Source organism: Pelobates fuscus, chromosome 13 (assembly GCF_036172605.1).
Source record: "Pelobates fuscus isolate aPelFus1 chromosome 13, aPelFus1.pri, whole genome shotgun sequence".
In the NCBI taxonomy this organism is placed as follows: domain Eukaryota; kingdom Metazoa; phylum Chordata; class Amphibia; order Anura; family Pelobatidae; genus Pelobates; species Pelobates fuscus.
The window spans coordinates 62597252-62619840 of record NC_086329.1 but is presented as its reverse complement, the minus strand read 5'-3'; the positions used below and the strand labels follow the sequence as shown (position 1 = coordinate 62619840).

Below are 22589 nucleotides of genomic sequence, written 5' to 3'. Positions count from 1 at the left end.
GACCACTATAGGCACCCAAACCACTTCAGCTTAATGAAGTTGTCTGGGTGCCAGGTCCATCTAGGGATAACCCTGTCTGCTGTAAACATAGCAGTTTCAGAGAAACTGCTATGTTTACATTAGGGTTAATCCAGCCTCTAGTGGCTGTCTCATTGACTTTCACAGTGAGAAATAAGAAATCGACTGATTGAATGCGTGCGCGGCTCTTGCCGCGCATGCACATTCAGCGGATGACGTCAGAAGAGGGAGGAGAGTCCCCAGCGCAGAGGGACTCCGACGCTGGAGAAAGGTAAAAATTTAACGCCTTCCTCTCCCTTCAGCCCGGCGGGAGTGGGACACCCAAAGACCCTATTGAGCCAGGAAAACGAGTTTGTTTTCCTGGCACTATAGTGGTCCTTTAAATAGCTTTTCTTTCTGTTAATGCAGCCTTGGCCACACCTCCCCTGTCTGTGACTCACACGGCCTGCATGAAAAAAGGTTTCATTTACAATCAGATGTTAACTTGCTTTGTAGGTTTTTATATCCTGCTCTGTAAATGTAACTTTAAACACACTTCCTTTATTTCACAGTCTGTTTAATTTAGAATGTATTTCCTGCACTGATAACAGCCTGCTAAACCCTATAGGAGGCACCTGTTATCAGTGCAGGAAATACATTCTAAATTAAACAGACTGTGAAATAAAGGAAGTTTAAACATTAGATTTCTCTTTACAGTTAATGTGTAGGGAGGCTGTAAGATCACATGCAGGTTAGATGAGACTAGGATTTAACTCCTAAATTGTAAAGAATTGAGCAGTAAGACTACATGGGTATGATTTAGACAACAATATTGCTTGATCAAGCTAAAGTTATTTTGGTACTTTTAACTATAACATAAGTGTAAACTTTATTTTTTTCTGAAAAATAATTCAAAATGACAATTTAAGTGCTAGAAGAAACAATGTATATTTTGCAAAACCCAGTGCTTTTGTAATATTTTCTGAAACATTCATGATATCAATAATAAAAAAAAAAAATCTTACATCTAAGTTCCCGTCCACAATGTCTTCTACACATTTTAGTATAATTTGATCACAGTCACTCTCTGAAGCAACGCCAGATTCGCTGACACACTTCACAAGTTGCAATATTTCAGAATAATGTTTCCTTTGTGCCAGCTCTTTGCACACTTTACTGTATACTTTTGTTGCATCCAACTGAAAGTCCTAAATAAAAAAATAGGGGGGAAAAATTCTATAACTATTAAAAAAGGTCAAAATTTCTCTATTACTCTAGTAGTCAAGTGCCTACCAAATATAATACAAAACAAAATATTCAATAGAAGAGTTACAGACCAAACTTCTCTACTGAAAACGTTAACCATCTGTAATGTATACAGATAAATGACACTATGTGAACAACATCATTTGTTATTATTTTATCAATGGCATTTCTAAAGAGCCAACATTTTCCACAAAAAAAAAAGTTTTTTAAACATTTACAAATTTTCACATAATGCCAGGAGACCCACTCGTTAGATGCAACTGGTCTAAAATGGGTACTGCGCCAGAGGGCACTAGGCACCATAATAATTGCAATCATGAGCTTCAAGTGCCCGTTTAACTTTTACAATGCTCTGGAATAGGAATTATTTTTTAAGATCACTATAACACTTTATCCATTATATTTTTACCAAATAATCTGTAGCCAACATTAAAAAAAAAAAAAGAAGAAGAAGAAAAAAGGCTTTACCTGGATGACACGGAAAGCTATTCCAAATCCTTCTTCCACGTTTTTCCCCCCTAAAATGACCTACAAAGAATGCATGTGAGTTTATTGGTTTGAATATTACAATAAAAATAGACAAAAACAGATGCATGACATTTTGGCCTCAATGTATTACTAGGTGGCAATGTAAACGGCCTGTTCTCTGAAAAGGCAGTGATTACATGAAAATGCCTGCAGGGACAGGCTATAGATACCAGAACAACTACATTAAGCAGTAGTTTTTCTGGTAATGATAGAGAGAGAGAGAGAGAGAGAGAGAGAGAGAAATATTAAAATCCTCTGTCTGATCAGCTGCTATAGAATCTACAAATGTGCTTCCTGACAGACATGAAGTCTGTAGAAGTGCAAAATAGAAGAAAAAAAAAAGTGGGTGGACAGAGGATGGGGAAAGGGGGAGGAGGAGCAGATAAAAAAAAAAAGTAGGAACATAGCCATGGTAGACCCTACTGCACAGAGATTCACTTGCACACAACCAGAACTAGGCCGATCACGCCACCGTTATGGAGGAAAGGTACTCCAGCAAGTAAAACTATTTCTGAATATTAGTGGCCAAGATCTTCCTTCTGTCTGATATCAACGCCCTGAACAGTGCCATCTTAACGGGACCCTGCCTACACAACAACTCACAGGAATAAAAATATAAATTATCGATAAAATTAAGCTATATTTATGGGTACCTTCAACAAATGCAATACATACATACACACACACAGACTGCTGAATATAGTCACAGACTGCAGACTACATACACACAGACTGCTGAATATAGTCACAGACTGCAGACTACATACACACAGACTGCTGAATATAGTCACAGACTGCGGAGTACATGCACACAATCCCCTGAATACAAACACACAAACACAAAGACTGCTGAATACACACGCACACAGGCTGCTGAATACACCCACACACACAGACTGCTAAATACACCCACACACACACACTACTGAATACACCCAGACTGCAGTGAGGGGTGTGGCGTGTTTGTACCGGCTCTCCATGGGCCCGCAGGGGAGATCAAATGATCTCCCCTAACTGCCTGGGCACGCTGGTCAGTGCGGTGGGGCCCCCATGCTTTTGGGGCCCCCGGGCAACGCCCATGTGGAAAGACAGCCCTGGTCCTGAACCCATCTTGACACAAATGGTGAACAAAACTTCTAAACCAGAGTGCAACCCCACCAAATGTGCAGCAACGTACCTCATTGTCACAGTGCCAGCACAAAAAAAGTGTGCGGCAATCCTTGGGCATAAAGTGTTGCTGGAGAGGAGTACCATTTTGAGCAAATTTTACAAGATATCTGCTGCAACCGTCTTTCTCCCACTTATTTGTGCAGGGAGATTGTACCGATTGTTATGCAACTGTAGCGGTACTGTACATGGTCCTCATGCATGCAGGAGTCCTCCACTGGAACCGCACGCGGCTCTAGCACTCTTGCCTCCAGGAAAGCTGCATGCGGCTCAAACACTCCTAGCTTCTGCTGGGCCAAATCAGACAGTTCGGTGCACGGCCCGTACAGTATTAAAAACGCTGCTCTCATCACAAGCACACTCTTAAAGGGGAAATGGGAGCCTAACCTTCCAGTCGGCATCATTCCGGTGCCCCCATTTACGCATGTTTTGGGGCACAGGCATGACGTGGACCAATCAAATGAAATCCAGTATTATTTAAACTTACCTGGCCCTAGATACTGTGTTCTATTGTGGTTACTGTTCCCAGTACCCTTTAGTGCGTTGCATGAGTTGTTGTATTGTATTGCATTCTGGTATTGACCGTTGCTCTCTTTCCTGACTCCGCGTTTCTCTTTAACCCTTGCCTGTCTTGTTTGCCCATCTGACTGATTACCGTTTACCGGACTCTGGCTACGTTCTCGTTTTCGCTGTCTCTCTGTTACCCTGACCTCAGCTTGTATCATAATTATACTTTAATCTCTAACGTTAAGTCCGGCCACACTAATGCCCAGTAATACATTTATTTTCCTTTGTCTGTCCCTTGCTGTCCTAAAGTCTGCATGTTAGGGTTATACCTCGTAAAACAAAAACATTATAAACAACTGAAAGACAATGAGCCGGAGGGGGACCCTCCACACAAAACCATTAAAATGTAAGCTTCTGTGAAAGGCACATTCTCTGAGACAATATGACATCTGAGCATGGATTACATTTTTTTTTTTTTTTTTTTAAAGATGGAGAAATTTGGAGGTGTGTTCGGAAACAATTTAAACAAAAGGGATCACAGAATGTGGGGCTCACCAAATCTGTCCCACCTAGGGGTTGAGGGTGCCTGCAAAAGGCAAAGCGAGCCATGTATCCCCATAGAAAGGTTGCATCCTTTGAAGGTAAGCTTGACTACATACTGTATACAGGTCATGCAATGGAATCATTCATTACAGCACTTGGGTGTTAACCGTATTGGAGCATCTAGTGCAGGGCTCGAGTCCTGCAGGAACGCATGGGAACGGCGTTCCTGCACTTTTTCCGAAGCAGGAACGCCGTTCCCGCTAGTGATCCTGCAGGCCCGGTGTTCTATCAAAAAACCCTACCCCGTGAAAATTCCCTATCCTCGTCACTTCCGGTGCGGCTGCGAAAGACGGTTACAGCAGATATCTTGTAAAATTTGCTCAAAATGGTACTCCTCTCCAGCAACACTTTATGCCCAAGGATTGCCGCACACTTTTTTTGTGCTGGCACTGTGACAATGAGGTACGTTGCTCATCCAATGGAGGAGGAGGGTGTGCGCCGCCGCGCAGGCGCACACCAACTAGGCTAGGTAGGGATTTTTCACGGGGTAGGGGAAATTAACGCCACAGTGCGCACGCGCGGCAAAGTACTCCCGTCGGAGGTACAGCGCGCGTGCGCACTAGTGGCAAGGGAGAGAGGCTTTAATCCAACGATCAGAGTTCGCGCGTGCGCAGTTTAGGGGTAGGAAAATTTTATGGCCATTTCTCCTGTGAAATCTCCATACCCCTATACTGCGCGTGCGCGGACCCAATAGACCGCGCGTGCACAATGTGGGGTAGGGAAATTTCACAGGAGAAATGGCCATTAAATTTAATAATAAGGGGGTGCTGGGGGTTAATACTATAATAAAGGGGTGCTGGGGGGGTTAATACTATAATAAGGGGGTGCTGGGGGTTAATACTATAATAAAGGGGTGCTGGGGGGTTAATACTAGGGAAATTTAATGGCCATTTGTCCTGTGAAATTTCCCTACCCCACATTGCGCACGCGCGGTCTATTGGGTCCGCGCACGCGCAGTATAGGGGTATGGAGATTTCACAGGAGAAATGGCCATAAAATTTTCCTACCCCTAAACTGCGCACGCGCGGGGTGTGAAGCGCTGTCTGCCCAGTAGTGCGCACGCGCGCTGACCCTCCGACGGGAGGGTGCGCACTGTGGGCTTAATGTCCCCTTCTCGATGTAAAATCACCTACCCAGTCGGTGTGCGCTTGCGCGGCGGCGCACCCCCCCTCCGGACGTCACTTCCGGTGCGGCCGCGTCACCGGAAGTGACGACGGTAGGGAATTTTCACGGGGTAGGGTTTTTTGATAGAACACCGGCCCTGCTACCTGCACACAGGGGCCATCATACGCTGTGTTCCCTCTCCAGAACTAACTCTCGCGAGACCCGCGGCTGTCAGAGCGTTGCCACGGGTTACCATGGCAACGCTCCGCACAGGCGAGTCTCGCGAGAGTTAGTTCTGGAGAGGGAACACAGCGTGTGATGGCCCCTGTGTGCAGCGGCTGGCTTCCCCCACCGGACCAAGAGGCGATCTCCCCCCTCCCTGACAAGGTAAGAAGCAGGGAGGGGGGATTAAAAAAAAAAAATATAGACACATAAAGTAAAAAAAATAAAAATGCTCCCCCCCATCATCCAACACAAACACACACACAATCCAACACACACACATCATCCAGCACACACACACACACACACACCCATCATCCAGCACACACACACACACACACACACACCCATCATCCAGCGCACACACACACACCCATCATCCAGCACACACACACACACACACACACACCCATCATCCAGCACACACCCACCCATCATCCAGCACACACACACACACACACATCATCCAGCACACACACACACACACACACACACACACACACACATCATCCAGCACACACACACACACCCATCATCCAGCACACACACACACATCATCCAGCACACACACACACACATCATCCAGCACACACACACACACACCATCCAGCACACACACACACACACCATCCAGCACACACACACACACACCATCCAGCACACACACACACACCCCAGCACACAGCATCCAGCACACACACACACACATCATCCAGCACACACACACACCCATCATCCAGCACACACACACACCCATCATCCAGCACACACACACACCCATCATCCAGCACACACACACACACCCCAGCACACAGCATCCAGCACACACACACACACACACCATCCAGCGCACACACACACACATAATCTAGCACGCAGGGGGATTAAAAAAAATATATAGACACAAAGTAAAAAAAAAAAAAATGCTCCCCCCCCATCATCCAACACAAACACACACACCCATCATCCAACACACACACACACCCATCATCCAGCACACACACACACACACACACACCATCCAGCACACAGCATCCAGCACACACACACCATCCAGCGCACACACACACACACCATCCAGCACACAGCACACACACACACACACACCATCCAGCACACAGCACACACACACACACCATCCAGCGCACACACACACACACACCATCCAGCGCACACACACACACACACCATCCAGCGCACACACACACACACACCATCCAGCGCACACACACACACACACCATCCAGCGCACACACACACACACACCATCCAGCGCACACACACACACACACACACACACCATCCAGCGCGCGCACACACACACACACACACCATCCAGCGCGCACACACACACACACCATCCAGCGCGCGCACACACACACACCATCCAGCGCGCACACACACACACACCATCCAGCGCACACACACACACACCATCCAGCGCACACACACACACACACACCATCCAGCGCACACACCATCCAGCACACACACACACACACACACATCATCCAGCACACACACCATCCAGCACACACACACACACACACATCATCCAGCACACACACACACACACCATCCAGCGCACACACACCATCCAGCGCACACACACACACATAATCTAGCACGCACACACCATCCAGCACGCACACACCATCCAGCACGCACACACATCATCCAGCACACACACACACATATCATCCAGCACACACACACACATATCATCCAGCACACACACACACATATCATCCAGCACACACACACACACATATCATCCAGCACACACACGCACACATATCATCCAGCACACACACGCACACATATCATCCAGCACACACATGCACACATATCATCCAGCACACACACGCACACACATCATCCAGCACACACACGCACACACATCATCCAGCACACACACGCACACACATCATCCAGCACACACACGCACACACATCATCCAGCACACACACGCACACACACACATCATCCAGCACACACACACATCATCCAGCACACACACACATCATCCAGCACACACACACATCATCCAGCACACACACACATCATCCAGCACACACACACATCATCCAGCACACACACACCATCCAGCACGCACACACACACACACCATCCAGCGCACACACACATACACCATCCAGCACACACACACACACACCATCCAGCACACACACACACACACATCATCCAGCACACACACACACACCATCCAGCACACGCACCATCCAGCACACACACCATCCAGCACACACACCATCCAGCACACACACACACCATCCAGCACACACACACACCATCCAGCACACACACACACCATCCAGCACACACACCATCCAGCACACACACACACCATCCAGCACACACACACACCATCCAGCACACACACACCATCCAGCACACACACACCATCCAGCACACACACACACCATCCAGCACACACCATCCAGCACACACACACACCATCCAGCACACACACACACCATCCAGCACACACACACACCATCCAGCACACACACACACCATCCAGCACGCACACACACACACATATCATCCAGCACGCACACACACACACACCCATATCATCCAGCACGCACACACACACACACCCATCATCCAGCACGCACACACACACCCATCATCCAGCACACACACACACACACATCATCCAGCACACACACACACACACATCATCCAGCACACACACACACACACATCATCCAGCACACACACACACACACATCATCCAGCACACACACACACACATCATCCAGCACACACACACACACACACATCATCCAGCACACACACACACACACATCATCCAGCACACACACACACATCATCCAGCACACACACACACATCATCCAGCACACACACACATCATCCAGCACACACACACACATCATCCAGCACACACACACACACACACACACACATCATCCAGCACACACACACACACACACACACACACACACACACACACACCATCCAGCACACATCATCCAACACACACGCACACAATCCAGCACACACATCATCCAGCACACACACCATTCATTATACACACTCTGCACTCACTACAAACACACTACATTCATTATACACACTCTGCACTCACTACAAACACACTACATTCATTATACACACTCTGCACTCACTACATTCATTATACACACTGCACTCACTACACACACTACATTCATTATACACACTCTGCACTCACTACAAACACACTACATTCATTATACACACTCTGCACTCACTACAAACACACTACATTCATTATACACACTCTGCACTCACTACAAACACACTACATTCATTATACACACTCTGCACTCACTACAAACACACTACATTCATTATACACATTCTGCACTCACTACAAACACACTACATTCATTATACACACTCTGCACTCACTACAAACACACTACATTCATTATACACACTCTGCACTCACTACAAACACACTACATTCATTATACACACTCTGCACTCACTACATTCATTATACACACTGCACTCACTACACACACTACATTCATTATACACACTCTGCACTCACTACAAACACACTACATTCATTATACACACTCTGCACTCACTACAAACACACTACATTCATTATACACACTCTGCACTCACTACAAACACACTACATTCATTATACACATTCTGCACTCACTACAAACACACTACATTCATTATACACACTCTGCACTCACTACAAACACACTACATTCATTATACACACTGCACTCACTACATACACTACATTCATTATACACACACTGCACTCACTACACACACTACATTCATTATACACACACTGCACTCGCTACAAACACACTACATTCATTATACACACTCTGCACTCACTACAAACACACTACAAACACACTACATTCATTATACACACTGCACTCACTACACACACTGCATTCATTATACACACACTGCACTCACTTCACACACTACATTCATTATACACACACTGCACTCGCTACAAACACAATACATTTATTATACACACTGCATTCACTACAAACATACTACATCCATTATACACACCCTGCACTGCACTATATGCATAGGAGTGTAATTATTTTTTTTTAAGGGGGGGGGGGGGGGGGCGGGAATCTTGGGTGAGTTCCCACACTTTTTTCCCCAGGACTTGACCCCTGATCTAGTGAATTATGGAAATTTAAACATACAGTATTGCAAGGCATCTTTTGGCCTATTCCAAACAATCAGAATGGCATCAATGTATCACTGACTATACATGGATAAAGTTTTTCAAATAATTTCAGATATTTTAAAGATAAAAATCTTGCTTTCCCCAGAAAAAGCTGTATTACACTTAAATCTAGATAATATCAACAAACATAGTACATTTTTTACTATTCAGATTTTTATGGCCATGAAGGAAGTTATAACTAGAATGTGGAGGAAAAAAAACAAGCAATCACTCTGACAAAGGTCTTGAATCAAATACATTTTCAAGGTACGATGGAAAAAGGATGCTTTTCGGCTTTTTAACCCCTTAAGGACCAAACTTCTGGAATAAAAGGGAATCATGACATGTCATGTGTCCTTAAGGGGTTAAAGATTTGAACATACTTGAAAATATGGGAACCTTGGATGAGCTCATATCCTGATGGATTTAAAGCCTAATTTAGTTTTATCTTTAAGACTTATGGTATAGAGTGAGGGGAGACACAACCAGTTGCGCAGACCATGATATTATCATATATATGGAACATAAATTAAGATTATTTTAGATAATTGATAATCTTTAGATTGCTAAATAATTTTTGTATGTTCTAACTGTTGGAAGCTTGTTTCTGTGTGGTTGGAAAAACTGACAAAAATTTAAAATGCAACAAATTTTGTATATCCATCTATGGATGTGAATAACTTTAAAAAAAAATAAAATTAATTATGAAAAAAAATAAATCACAGACAATTCAATATGATCTCCCTTAATCCTTCCCTTTTCTCCTATCCTCCACACACGCCTTTGACACTTCTGCTTTTGTGTATAATTGACAGAAGTCTCACATAATTTATTGTGTATGTGTTATTCACTACCGTCCCCTAATTTTTACCTTAAAACCAAATATTAGGGGACGGTAGTGGTTAACACAGTAAAGGAGTTTAAGCATGCGTTGGATAGGCATAAGGCTATCCTAACTAAGATAAGGCCAGGGACTAATGAAAGTATTGAGAAAATTGGGCAGACTAGATGGGCCGAATAGTTCTTATCTGCCGTCACATTCTATGTTTCTATATGTTTCTATATATAAATAAAAATTGAGACAGTGAAAGTTGAATCAAAGAGTAAGAATTACATACATTTTCTTTATATAGAACAGACAATATTTTAACTCACAGAAAAAAAGGAAAATCGATAATTGTTATGAATTCACATGTCACATTGACTACACAATGCCCAGTGCAAGGTAGGGGTCGGTGAGGGAAAAGTCAGAATGATCCTAAATGTACAGCAACATGTGTCTTACCTTACATGCTACATCAATCATCATGGAGCTATTGCCAAAAAGTGTTGGCGGTGGTTTGCTGGAGACATTTGTGGTCTCTGAAAAATGATATTTTTTCAAGAACCTTGTAATTTCCATCTGTAGTTCAATTGTATTGATGTGTCTGTTTTAAGGAAGAGGGTGTTTATGTAGCACATAGTTTTTAAAAATTATAGTCAGAACATTTTTAATGTAAGTAAAAGACTGTTAAATTTTTTGATGTCCATTTAAAGAAGATTATACATCTGTAAAAGTGCAGCACTATAATGTATTTTATACATATTTTAGTAGTGGTCTTCAAAAGCCCATGGTGCGAGGCTGCCATGGTGACACTGCAAAGGGATCGAAAGTAATTTTATCTCCACACCACATTAGCTGCACAGTAGTGGATAGTCTATGCCTCCTATAGTGGCAGAGACAACTTAAATATAAAAAGGGAAGCTATATATTTATATTTTGTAATAATTTTCTGTATATTTAGAATTAAAAAAATCTAAATCTAAGAGGAGGTGTGGCTCGGGGAGCAAATACAGAAACAAAAGTGATTTAGAGTCAACCTAAATAGCAGGGGAATTGAGCAGTGAGATTTCAGGGGTATGTTCTATACAGAAAACCTGCTTCATGAAGCAAAAGTTGTATAGTATCCCTTTGAATCTTTATAATGCTGAATAAAAAGGCTTACATAACAGTTTTCAGCGATGGAAGATTTCATAATTACAAATTAAAATCTATTTCGAAACAATCTCTTACTAGCACACAAGGGCAGATAAATTTTCAATGTATAACACATTGAGTTCTAAAGGTATCATAATTAAGAATTCTATTACAACTTTAACATTATGGGTATAGTGCCTATAAATTAAATGTCTCTATAAAAAAAAAAAAAATAGTTTTAATCTGATAGCAGGCTGGAAAATTATTTCCAGTAGTTTAGTGTCAATGTTAATGGTTGTATGTTTTAAGGGCAAGGCTTCGTTCAGAAAATACTACCTGGAGACTTCAGATGGAGACATTTTTTTCCTAAATGTGTCAAAGGATTTTTTCCTACTGCTTCGAGACAAATCTTGCAAATATGTTTTGAGATGCTCCTTTGATTTGATCAGCCATTTTTGATTATGTCCTAGGTCTTGGTAGTTCTTCGATTTGTAAGAGAAAAAATATATGCAGGTCATGGCCGCACGTACATGGTCCTGAAAGAAATGGTATTTTGTTAAGTTTGTAGAAGTTACAAATAGTTACACATACACTGTATCTGAATTAAGATTTAATCATAAAGGAAAAAAGTACAGAGAGGCACATACAACTATCCAAAGGAGAAACAAAGTACAATAAAACAGTTAATTACCAAAACAAAGTTATAGCCTGAACGACATATAAATGTTCAAGTAAAGGGCGAGAGTATCAGTGAAAACAAAGTTCCTCAAATAATGGAAGGATAAGGACTGGTTAAATGTGGTGTGTGAAATAAGGATTTTACATATTTATGTAGTTTTTGTATTTCAAGGGTCTAAAGGAGACTGCGTCCTAGTAGTTATATTGGTGTAGAGACAATAGACAACCTGAAGATCTGAGACAAGGCTTGAGGGGGAATGCAGAATAATCAGCGGAAGTAAGTGGTTGGGTGCCAGGGAACTGATCAAACTAGTCTTAACTAAAAGTAAGAGTGAATGATGAATGATAGATATATATATATACATGCTTAGAGTGGCTGGGTTTAATGCTGCATGTTTAGGGAGGTGAAAAACAAAACATTAAAACCAGTAAAAAATAAATTTAAAAAATGGTCACTTACTAGCAGAGGTAAAGTCACATAGAAAATCACACACAGGAGTAAGCTAGCCAAGGTTGGCATCATTTAATAGCCCCATATGTGAAACCATACATTTTAGAGAGTTTACAGTTACCATGAAAAGTATAGTTTTAAATCTTGCAAAAGGAGGTGAAAGAATACCAGAGTTGAGAGTACCAAGGATAATAAAGGGGAAATCAAAATCAGATTGCACATGGGTATACCAATGTGCTATTATTTGACATATTCTGCTTTCTAACAGCCTACAACTTTTTGGAGATGCTATGCCTGGTAATATTTTAAAAACTTAGAAGGCTAGACCATCCACTCCAGTTTATGTCATATGATGATTTTTTGGCCTGCAAATCCTTCATTGCCAAATATAACAGAAGGTGTTCATCTAGACCAGTGGTTCCTAACCTTTTTTCACTTGAGTACCCCTTGGCAGCCCATTTTCATAAATTGTACCCGTTACATTATCAAAATGTTGTAATTAATATAGTTGCATTTATTTAAAATTTATTCATTTTTCTATGTTCAATCTCCCCTTTTTCTCTGCCCTAGGATTCCCCTACGTCTCCTCCGCCCCATACTCTCCCTGCTTCTCCTCCGCCCCAGACCCTCCCTGCTTCTCCTCCGCCCCAGACCCTCCCTGCTTCTCCTCCGCCCCAGACCTTCCCTGCTTCTCCTCCGCCCCAGGCTCTCCCTGCTTCTCCTCTGCCCCAGGCTCTCCCTGCTTCTCCTCCGCCCCAGGCTCTCCCTGCTTCTCCTCCGCCCCAGGCTCTCCCTGCTTCTCCTCCGCCCCAGGCTCTCCCTGCTTCTCCTCCGCCCCAGGCTCTCCCTGCTTCTCCTCCGCCCCAGGCTCTCCCTGCTTCTCCTCTGCCCCAGACACACAAACTGTCACACATGCAGACACACAAACGGCTGGCTGGCCGGCCACCAATGCTCGCCCACGGCTGGCCACCTGCATTCTCCCTTGCCGCTCTGGGCTGACATATTCCAGACGCCAGAACAAATTTCCTAGTCACCATGGCGACCTGACGCCTGGGATTTGTTGAACCCTGAGATACACATACACACACAAATATACTGACATACAGAAACACACACCGACATACAGATACACAAAAACACACACATCCTACCTTTTGGCTGGCTGGGGTTAGAGCCCTGCTGCTCTCCCGGTCCACTCTGCCTGCCTTGCCCCCTCCTCTCCTGCGCAGCATGCTCGGTGTGCAAGCTGAGAGAAAGTAGTTACAAGCTGTTACTTCCTGCCAGCTCTGGCTGCAGGAACACAGAGTCAGGACCCCTGAAGGCATGTGCGATTGGACCCCTGAAGGCATTTGTGTATCGGGTGGCCCAAAGTGCATGGGCCACCCGATGGACTCAGGCAGCGGTTCCCAACCCAATTGTACCCCTGGGGGTAAGCGTACACGGGTTGGGAACCGCTGATCTGGACTACACTAAAGTTTCCAAATTCATATTATATGACAGATTTTGAAAAGTCGTTTTGAAATCTTGCCAGTAAAGATACGAAGTTCTGTAAACTAAAAAGCACCCACATCAAGTTAAATCCAAAATATATTTGAGACAAAAGGAGGACAAGTTAAAAAGAAAACTGATGTTTGTTTGAGTGAGCGTACGTGTTAGAGATATTAAAGAAATATAATTTGGTATAATGGATTTTCAAATTGGAAAGAAACCGGTTAACCTAGTTGCCAAACAAGTTGTTTTGTAAGATGCTACTTTGTAATTAAAATCCCTAGAAAAGAGTGCATGCACACACCTATTTTTTTTTTTAATTCTTTATTTTTGGTCTGACGAACAAGTCGATATACAAATATGCAGGCATATGTATGCAAGTGACAGCGTAGTGTCATAAAGTGTTTTACAGAATGCAAATTGCAGTGGTTAGTTTAGACATGTTACATACATTGTGCTCTCTGTGGGTATCTCCGTCAGATATTTTCTGTTATGTTGGCAAGCAAAAGTAACTATATACAATGGTAGTAGTGTGGAGGAGTAGGCTTAGGGAGCAGAGTTTTGGTCTTAGTCCCCTTGGGGTATTTGATGGTTCTCACACTCCCCCCTGTTGTCTGCGGATCGTAAGCGTATTTTTGCCTGACACTCCTCCTGCCGGCTTGCAAGACTAGAGTTCTTGCATTAAATAGATAGGTATAAAGGAAAGATAGTTAGAGACAAGTAACTGTAGATAGGTATCATCTTGAGATGGTCTCCTGGGGGTCTAGAGATAAGGGTCGCAAGTCTCCTCAGACTGCGCTCCTTGTTCTGGTTTTCACCATATACCCGTCCTGTAGTGGTGCCTCTATCACTTGTCCGGGTTCTGGTGTGATATTTGGTGTTGGGTGAATCCCAATTATTGCCACTGTTGTGGAACGCGTGGATGCCGCCCCACGCCCGGGTTATGATTCTAAGTGTCGTACTGCTCCCACAGATCCCATACCTTCTGGAACTTGGTCATAGTGTTTCGCACCTGGGAGGTTAATTTATCTATTATGTAGTTGTCTCGCAGTTTTGTCTTGACCAGAGATATCTGCGGGAGGTCTGGGCATGACCACTGTTGTGCTAGGGCCCTACGGGCCGCTAAATAGAGCATGTTGAGAAGCCTTTGTTCGTGTCTGGGGAGGCCCTCTGTGGGTCTTGATAGTAGGCACGCCCATGGGTCTAGTGCCAGTCGTTTTTGTATGATTTGTCACCTGAGCTCTACGATGCTGCGCCAGTACGCAGCGACCCCCGGGCACTCCCACCACATGTGTATATATGTGCCTCGCCCCCCACACCCATGCCAGCAGTCGTCTGTGGGGCTCAATCCCATGTGTTTCTGTTTTACTGGAGTCATGTACCATCGGAATAGCGTTTTATAAGACTGTTCTTGGAGTGTTACGCACATTGTGGTTTTGGTGCATGCTTCCCATATGTCTTGCCACTCCGTTCCCTCTAGTACCTCCCCCAGGTCGGCTTCCCACTGGTCAGTGTATCGTAGTGTGCTCTCCCTGTCTGGAGCCCCGTTGAGGTGGTTGTACAGTAGTGTGATAAGTTTAGTTTGTGTAGTCTCATTATAACATAATTTTTCAAAATAGGTTACTGGCGTCAGGGCCGCCTTCTGCACTTCGGGCTTTAGCGCGAAGTCTCGGATTTGTAAGTACCTGAAGTAATCTCTTGTTCGTAAGGTGGCTTTGGTGCTTAGGTGTTCGTATGTGACTACGTTTTGGTTCACAAATAGGTGGACGTATCTTTGGAGCCCTGTGGCCTCTATCCCCTTGTAGTCCCGAGCCCTCATTCCTGGGGGAATGCCCTATTTCTAAGGACCGGCGCCATGGGGGTCAAGTGGGGGCTGAGGGAGTATTTCGTTTTGGTATGGTCCCATATCTGTATGGAGTTGATTATGGCCGGATTCTTGGTTCGTAGTATGGCTCTCTGTGTTCTAGGTTCCCATATGAAAAACTGTGGGAGGTCTTGACCCGTCATCAGCGACTCCAGATCTACCCATCGTCTCCTGTCTGGGGGTGTGTGCCATTGTATGACCTGAGTCAGCTGTGCCGCTAAGTAGTAGGCGTATATATTAGGCAGTCCCAATGCCCCCCTGGGTTTTGGTCTGTACATGAGGGTGTATGCTATTCTTGGGCGTTTGTTGTGCCAGATGAAGGAATCGATCGCCCGTTGTATGCCTGTCAGGTTCCCCCGGGTAACTAGTATCGGGAGTGCCTGAAAGAGGAATAAGAGCCTCGGTAGCACATTCATTTTTATAGAGTTTACTCGCCCCAGCCAGGAAATGGGCCTGTCTGTCCATTGCTCCGGTTCTGCGATGAGCGTCCGGAGCAGGGCTGTGTAGTTGCGGGCGAATAGGGAGGATGTATTTGCTGTTAGGCGGACCCCCCAAGTACATAAATTCGTCAGTGGCAATCTTTAAGTGATATTTGCTGTGTATGTGTGCTACGTCTGGGGGCTCCAGATGGAAGGGCATTGCTACTGATTTGGAGTAGTTGATTTTGTACCCAGCTATATTCCCGAATCGCTCTACTACGAGCGTTAAATGGTGGAGCGAGTTCATTGGTTCCCTGAGCGTCAGCATGACATCATCGGTGTATGCCGAGACCGTGAATGGTGTGCCTCCAATCTCAATGCCTTTGATGTGCGGGTGTTGCCGAATAGCTTGTAGCAGTGGCTCTAAGTAAAGGGGACAGAGGACAACCCTGTCTGGTGCCGTTTCCCAGGGTAAAAGGTGTTTTATGTGCCCCCGTAATGAGTATTTGTGCCCTCAGGTCGGTATATAATGCTTGTATCGCTGCCACAAAGGTCTCTGGGAACCCCTGAAAACTAAGTAGTTTGAACAGGTAAGGCCATAGCACCCTGTCGCACACACCTATTTTTAAAAATAGTTTGGAGGCATTTAAAAAAACAATATCAGTATTAGTCCTGTCTAGTCTCCAACATAAAACTTAAGCACCAAATGCCTGCTGTAGTTGTTATGATGCCAGAAATACCCTGGCCCCCTTTAAGGCTGGTTGTGACATGTATCCAGATTCTGTAGACCCAGATGTCGATCATGTGGGACTGTAGACCCAGATGTCAATAATGCGGGGACACTGATTCTGCCGGCCATCCACACAGCCAGTGCTTTAAGGCCACTTCGGCAGTGGCCAGGATGCTAGTGCACAGTGGCTCTACTGGCATCTAGTCTAGGCGACTGGGTAGCCCATGAAGATCCAGTGACAAACCGTCAATATAAAATGATAGCAGCCGTGCCCCAAAGTACAGCAGCCATTACTGGACACTGGTGCCTGGTGCACACCGCTCTCCAGGGAGAGGATCTACTCCAGTCCTCTCAGGCACAGGAAGGTAGGCTTGGAAGGTAGGCTTGGTCACCAGAACCACTACAGCTCAATGTAGTCACCACAACCACTACAGCTCAATGTAGTCACCAGAACCATTACAGCTCTGGGGACTACGGTCTTGTCCATGAAGGCTGAACATTGTAAATACTGTTTTGAGAGAAAAGGCAGTGTTTACATTACTGCCCATGTCCACCTCTACTGGCTGCCACTCAGACAGGCACTAGAGGGACTTCATGGACGAGGTCATGCAGTGACTGCAGTACCTACATTCAAAGTCTCCACACTCTGCATGGAGACACAAAATGCTTCACACAGACATTAACTAATACAATATATCTGTATGAGGAGATACTGATTGGTGAAGCATAGCAATTTGCAGTGCATGCACACTAGCTTCCCAATGTTAAAGCATTAGATTGGCTGAGATCATCAAGACTGATAATCTCAGCTAGGGAGGCGGATCAACAGGGCAGACTGGTGCGGCCAGGGGTAAAAGTTGAGTAAAAACTACTTTTTAATACATACATCTAAACAGTTAGACGGGTGCTATTGTGTTAGTAATACAGGTTTGTATTCCTTTAACTACATCATACTGGCATTACAAAGACCACTTGAAATGTTGACAATTGCACAAAATGTGCCAGTTATTAGCATTTACAGTTGTACTCAAAAGTTTGCATACCCTTTGAGAACTGGATAGACATTTTATATATATACATATATATATATAATATATATATATATATATATATATATATATACACACAAACATAGAATGTGGCAGCAGATAAGAACCATTTAGCCCATCTAGTCTGCCCAATTTTCTAAATACTTTCCTTAGTCCCTGGCCTTATCTTATAGTTAGGATAGCCTTATGCCTATCCCACGCATGTTTAAACTCCTTTACTGTGTTAACCTCTACCACTTCAGCTGGAAGGCTATTCCATGCATTCACTACCCACTCAGTAAAGTAATACTTCCTGATATTATTTTTAAACCTTTGCCCCTCTGATTTAAGACTATGTCCTCTTGTTGTGGTAGTTCTTCTTTTAAATATGGTCTATCTATATGTACCATTTTTAAAGAAAGGCAAAACATTTCTTCTATTTCTTATGGGATTCATATTCAACTGTAGGTTATAACAGAATGGCACAATCATAAAACAAAACATGGCAAGAAAGAAAAAAATGAAATGATCCCTGTTTAAAAGTCGGGATACCCTCAATACTGTGTATTTCCCACTTTAGCATCAATGACAGCGTGCAGTCTTTTGTAAAAGTTGTCTATGAGGGCAGGGCCGCCATCAGAAATTTTGGGGCCCCTAACACAGCTCAAGGTCTGGGCCCCCCTTCAAGCCCGCCCACAGGGCCCGCCTCCAAATCCCGCCCACAGGAATACACACACACTAACATATACAAATACTGAAACAAACATACACACATGCATAGGGAGATACTGACACACACACACATATATACATGCAGAAATACATACTGACACACATACTGCATACTGATATATACATACATACACACACACTGGCATACATACATACACACACTGTGGCATACACACACACTGTGGCATACATACACACACACTGTGGCATACATACACACACACTGTGGCATACATACACACACACTGTGGCATACACACACACACACACACTGTGGCATACATACACACACACTGGCATACACACTGGCATACATACACAGGCATACACACATACATACACAGGCATACACAGGCATACACACATACATACACATACATACACTGGCATACATACACTGGCATACATACATACACTGGCATACATACATACACTGGCATACACACACTGGCACACTGGCATACATACACTGGGACACTGGCATACACACATACATACATACACTGCCATACACTGGCATACATACACACATACATACACTGGCACACTGGCATACATACACTGGCACACTGGCATACACACATACATACACTGGCATACATGCATACATACACTGGCACACTGGCATACACACATACATACACTGGCACACTGGCATACACACATACATACACTGGCATACACACATACATACACTGGCACACTGGCATACACACATACATACACTGGCATACACACATACATACACTGGCATACACACATACATACACTGGCACACTGGCACACACACACTGGCATACACACATACATACACTGGCACACTGGCACACACACATACATACACTGGCACACTGGCATACACACATACATACACTGCCATACACTGGCATACATACACTGGCACACTGGCATACATACACTGGCATACACACATACATACACTGGCATACACACATACATACACTGGCACATTGGCATACACACATACATACACTGGCATACATGCATACATACACTGGCATACATACATACATACACTGGCATACATACATACATACACTGGCATACACTGGCATACACACCTACATAAACTGGCATACACTGGCATACACACATACATACACTGGCACACTGGCATACATACACTGGCATACACACATACATACACTGGCATACACACATACATACACTGGCACACTGGCATACATACACTGGCATACACACATACATACACTGGCACATTGGCATACACACACTGGCATACACACATACATACACTGGCACATTGGCATACACACATACATACACTGGCCTACACACATACATACACTGGCACACTGGCATACACACATACATACACTGGCATACACGCATACATACACTGGCACACTGGCATACACACACTGGCACAATGGCATACACACATACATACACTGGCATACACACACATACACTGGCACACTGGCATACACACATACATACACTGGCATACACACATACATACACTGGCACACTGGCACACACACACTGGCATACACACATACATACACTGGCATACATACACACACCTCATTTTCAGCCACCCTCCTCTCTTCCTTACCATTTCGTCGCAGGAGGGTGGCTGGGGATGATGTGCGTCGGCTGCCTCTCCTCGCGGCTTTTCTCTTCTCCTTCCCCCGCGCGGAGTAAACAGGGAGGAAGTGACCGGACGTCACTCCCTCCCAGCAGCACTTGCTTTCCGGCTGCATTTTCTTTTTAAAGGGGCCCGGTCGCGCTATTACAGCGCTGACCGGGCCCCTGAAGATAATAGGGCCCATTGGGTGGCCCTAAATGCTTGGGCCACCTGATGGGCCCCATCAGCGTGTGGGCCCCGGTGCAGATGCACCGGCGGCAGTTAAGCTAAAACACGTGGGGCCCGGGCGGCCGGGCCCCCCAGGGCCGCCGGGCCCGTGACAATTGTCACGGTTGTCATGCCCTGATGGCGGCCCTGTATGAGGGCCCCTAATTCTTGCAGGTGGTATAGCTGTCCATTCATCTTGGCAAAATGCCTCCAGGACATGCAAGTTTGCGATCTCCTCAGAGTGGCTCGATGATATTAGGGTCAGGAGACTGATGGCCACTCCAGAACCTTCACCTTTATCTGCTGTAACCACTGGAGGATCAAATTGACCTTGTGCTTTGGGTCATTTCATGCTGGAAAGTCTAAGTGCATCCCATGCGCAGCCTTCGTGCAAAATGATCCAAATTGTCTGCCAGTATTTTCTGATAACATGCTGCATTCATCTTGCCATCAATTTTTACAAGATTCCCCATGCCTTTAGAGCTCACATACCCCCAAAACATCAAGTGAACCACCACCATGCTTCACAGTGGAGATGGTATTCTTTTCACTTTAGGCCTTGTTGATCCCTCTTCAAACATAGCACTTCTGGTTGTGACCATAAAGCTTTATTTTGGTCTCGTCACTCCAAATTACAGTGTGCCAGAAGCTGTTGTCGGGCATATTGTAACCGGGCTTTTTTGTGGCATTGGCGCAGTAAAGGCTTCTTTCTGGCAACTCGACCACACCGCTCATTTTTGTTTAAGTATCATTGTATTGTGCTCCTTGAAACAACCACACCATCTTTTTTCCAGAGCAGCCTGTATTTCTCCTGGGGTTATTCGTGGGGTTTTCTTATCCCAAACAAATCTTCAGGCAGTTGTGGCTGAAATCTATCTTGGTCCACCTGACCTTGGCTTGGTATCAAGAGATCACCGAATTTGTGATTGAACAGTACTGACTTGCATTTTCAAAGCTTTGGTTATCTTTTTATATCCTTTTCCATCTTTAAAAAGTTCCATTACCTTGTTACGCAAGTCTTTTGACAGTGCTTTTCTGCTCCTCATGGTTCAGTATCTAACCTGCTCAGTGCATCCAAGTGAGAGCTAACAAACTTATTGACTATTTATACACAGACACTAATTGCAATTTAAAAAGCCACAGTTGTGGGTGTGGCGGACCGCTTGGCGCCCCCCTGCCAATCACCGCTTCCTAGTAACTCTGAGTACTTCCAAGCACTCCACCAGACACCATCAGCACTGTAGACCCTTAGCCGCCGCAGCTTGGCTGAGGTCTCGTTGTCCTCCACCCACCCTGGTCCCAACTTGCAGTGGGTAGACCTCTCTTACTCTAGCGAGTATAGCAGGATAGCCATTACAAGAGCTAGTGATATAGCTGTTCCCTACAAGCACGGGACGAGGATCTGTGTTAAGTGGGGAAGTAGAACTGTTTAATGGCAGCCACAACTGGCCTTATATGCAACTCCCCATGCAGGGGGTTTTCCATAACATATTCCAGAGGCATTCCCCATTGGACCTGAGAGGGGACTGTGACAAAGTACACACTGTAATTACATTGGCTCTCTTGTCCAGGATACTCCCACACAAAACAAGAAAATCACTCCCCTGTGCCTGAGAGATAATGGAGTCAGGAACTGTACTAAACTCAATTATCTTCAGGCACAGAAAACAAATTTTAACAACATCCGGAAAGTACCCCCAAAACACATGGAAACCCCACAAAAGTAATATCCCCTGATAGCCCTGATCT

General features: G+C 44.6%; 1 protein-coding gene across 1 annotated transcript in view; it reads right to left on the bottom strand.

Moving 5' to 3' along the window:
• Positions 1–22589, bottom strand: part of ZFYVE26 (zinc finger FYVE-type containing 26) — a 159646-nt gene that overhangs the window by 5684 nt on the left and 131373 nt on the right. The window contains exons 35-38 of the mRNA XM_063439262.1: positions 11947–12146; positions 10939–11080; positions 1732–1791; positions 1023–1205 (exon numbers count right to left, since the gene is read on the bottom strand). Coding sequence (XP_063295332.1) covers positions 1023–1205; positions 1732–1791; positions 10939–11080; positions 11947–12146 — 585 coding nt within the window. The remainder of the gene's footprint in view (positions 1–1022; positions 1206–1731; positions 1792–10938; positions 11081–11946; positions 12147–22589) is intronic.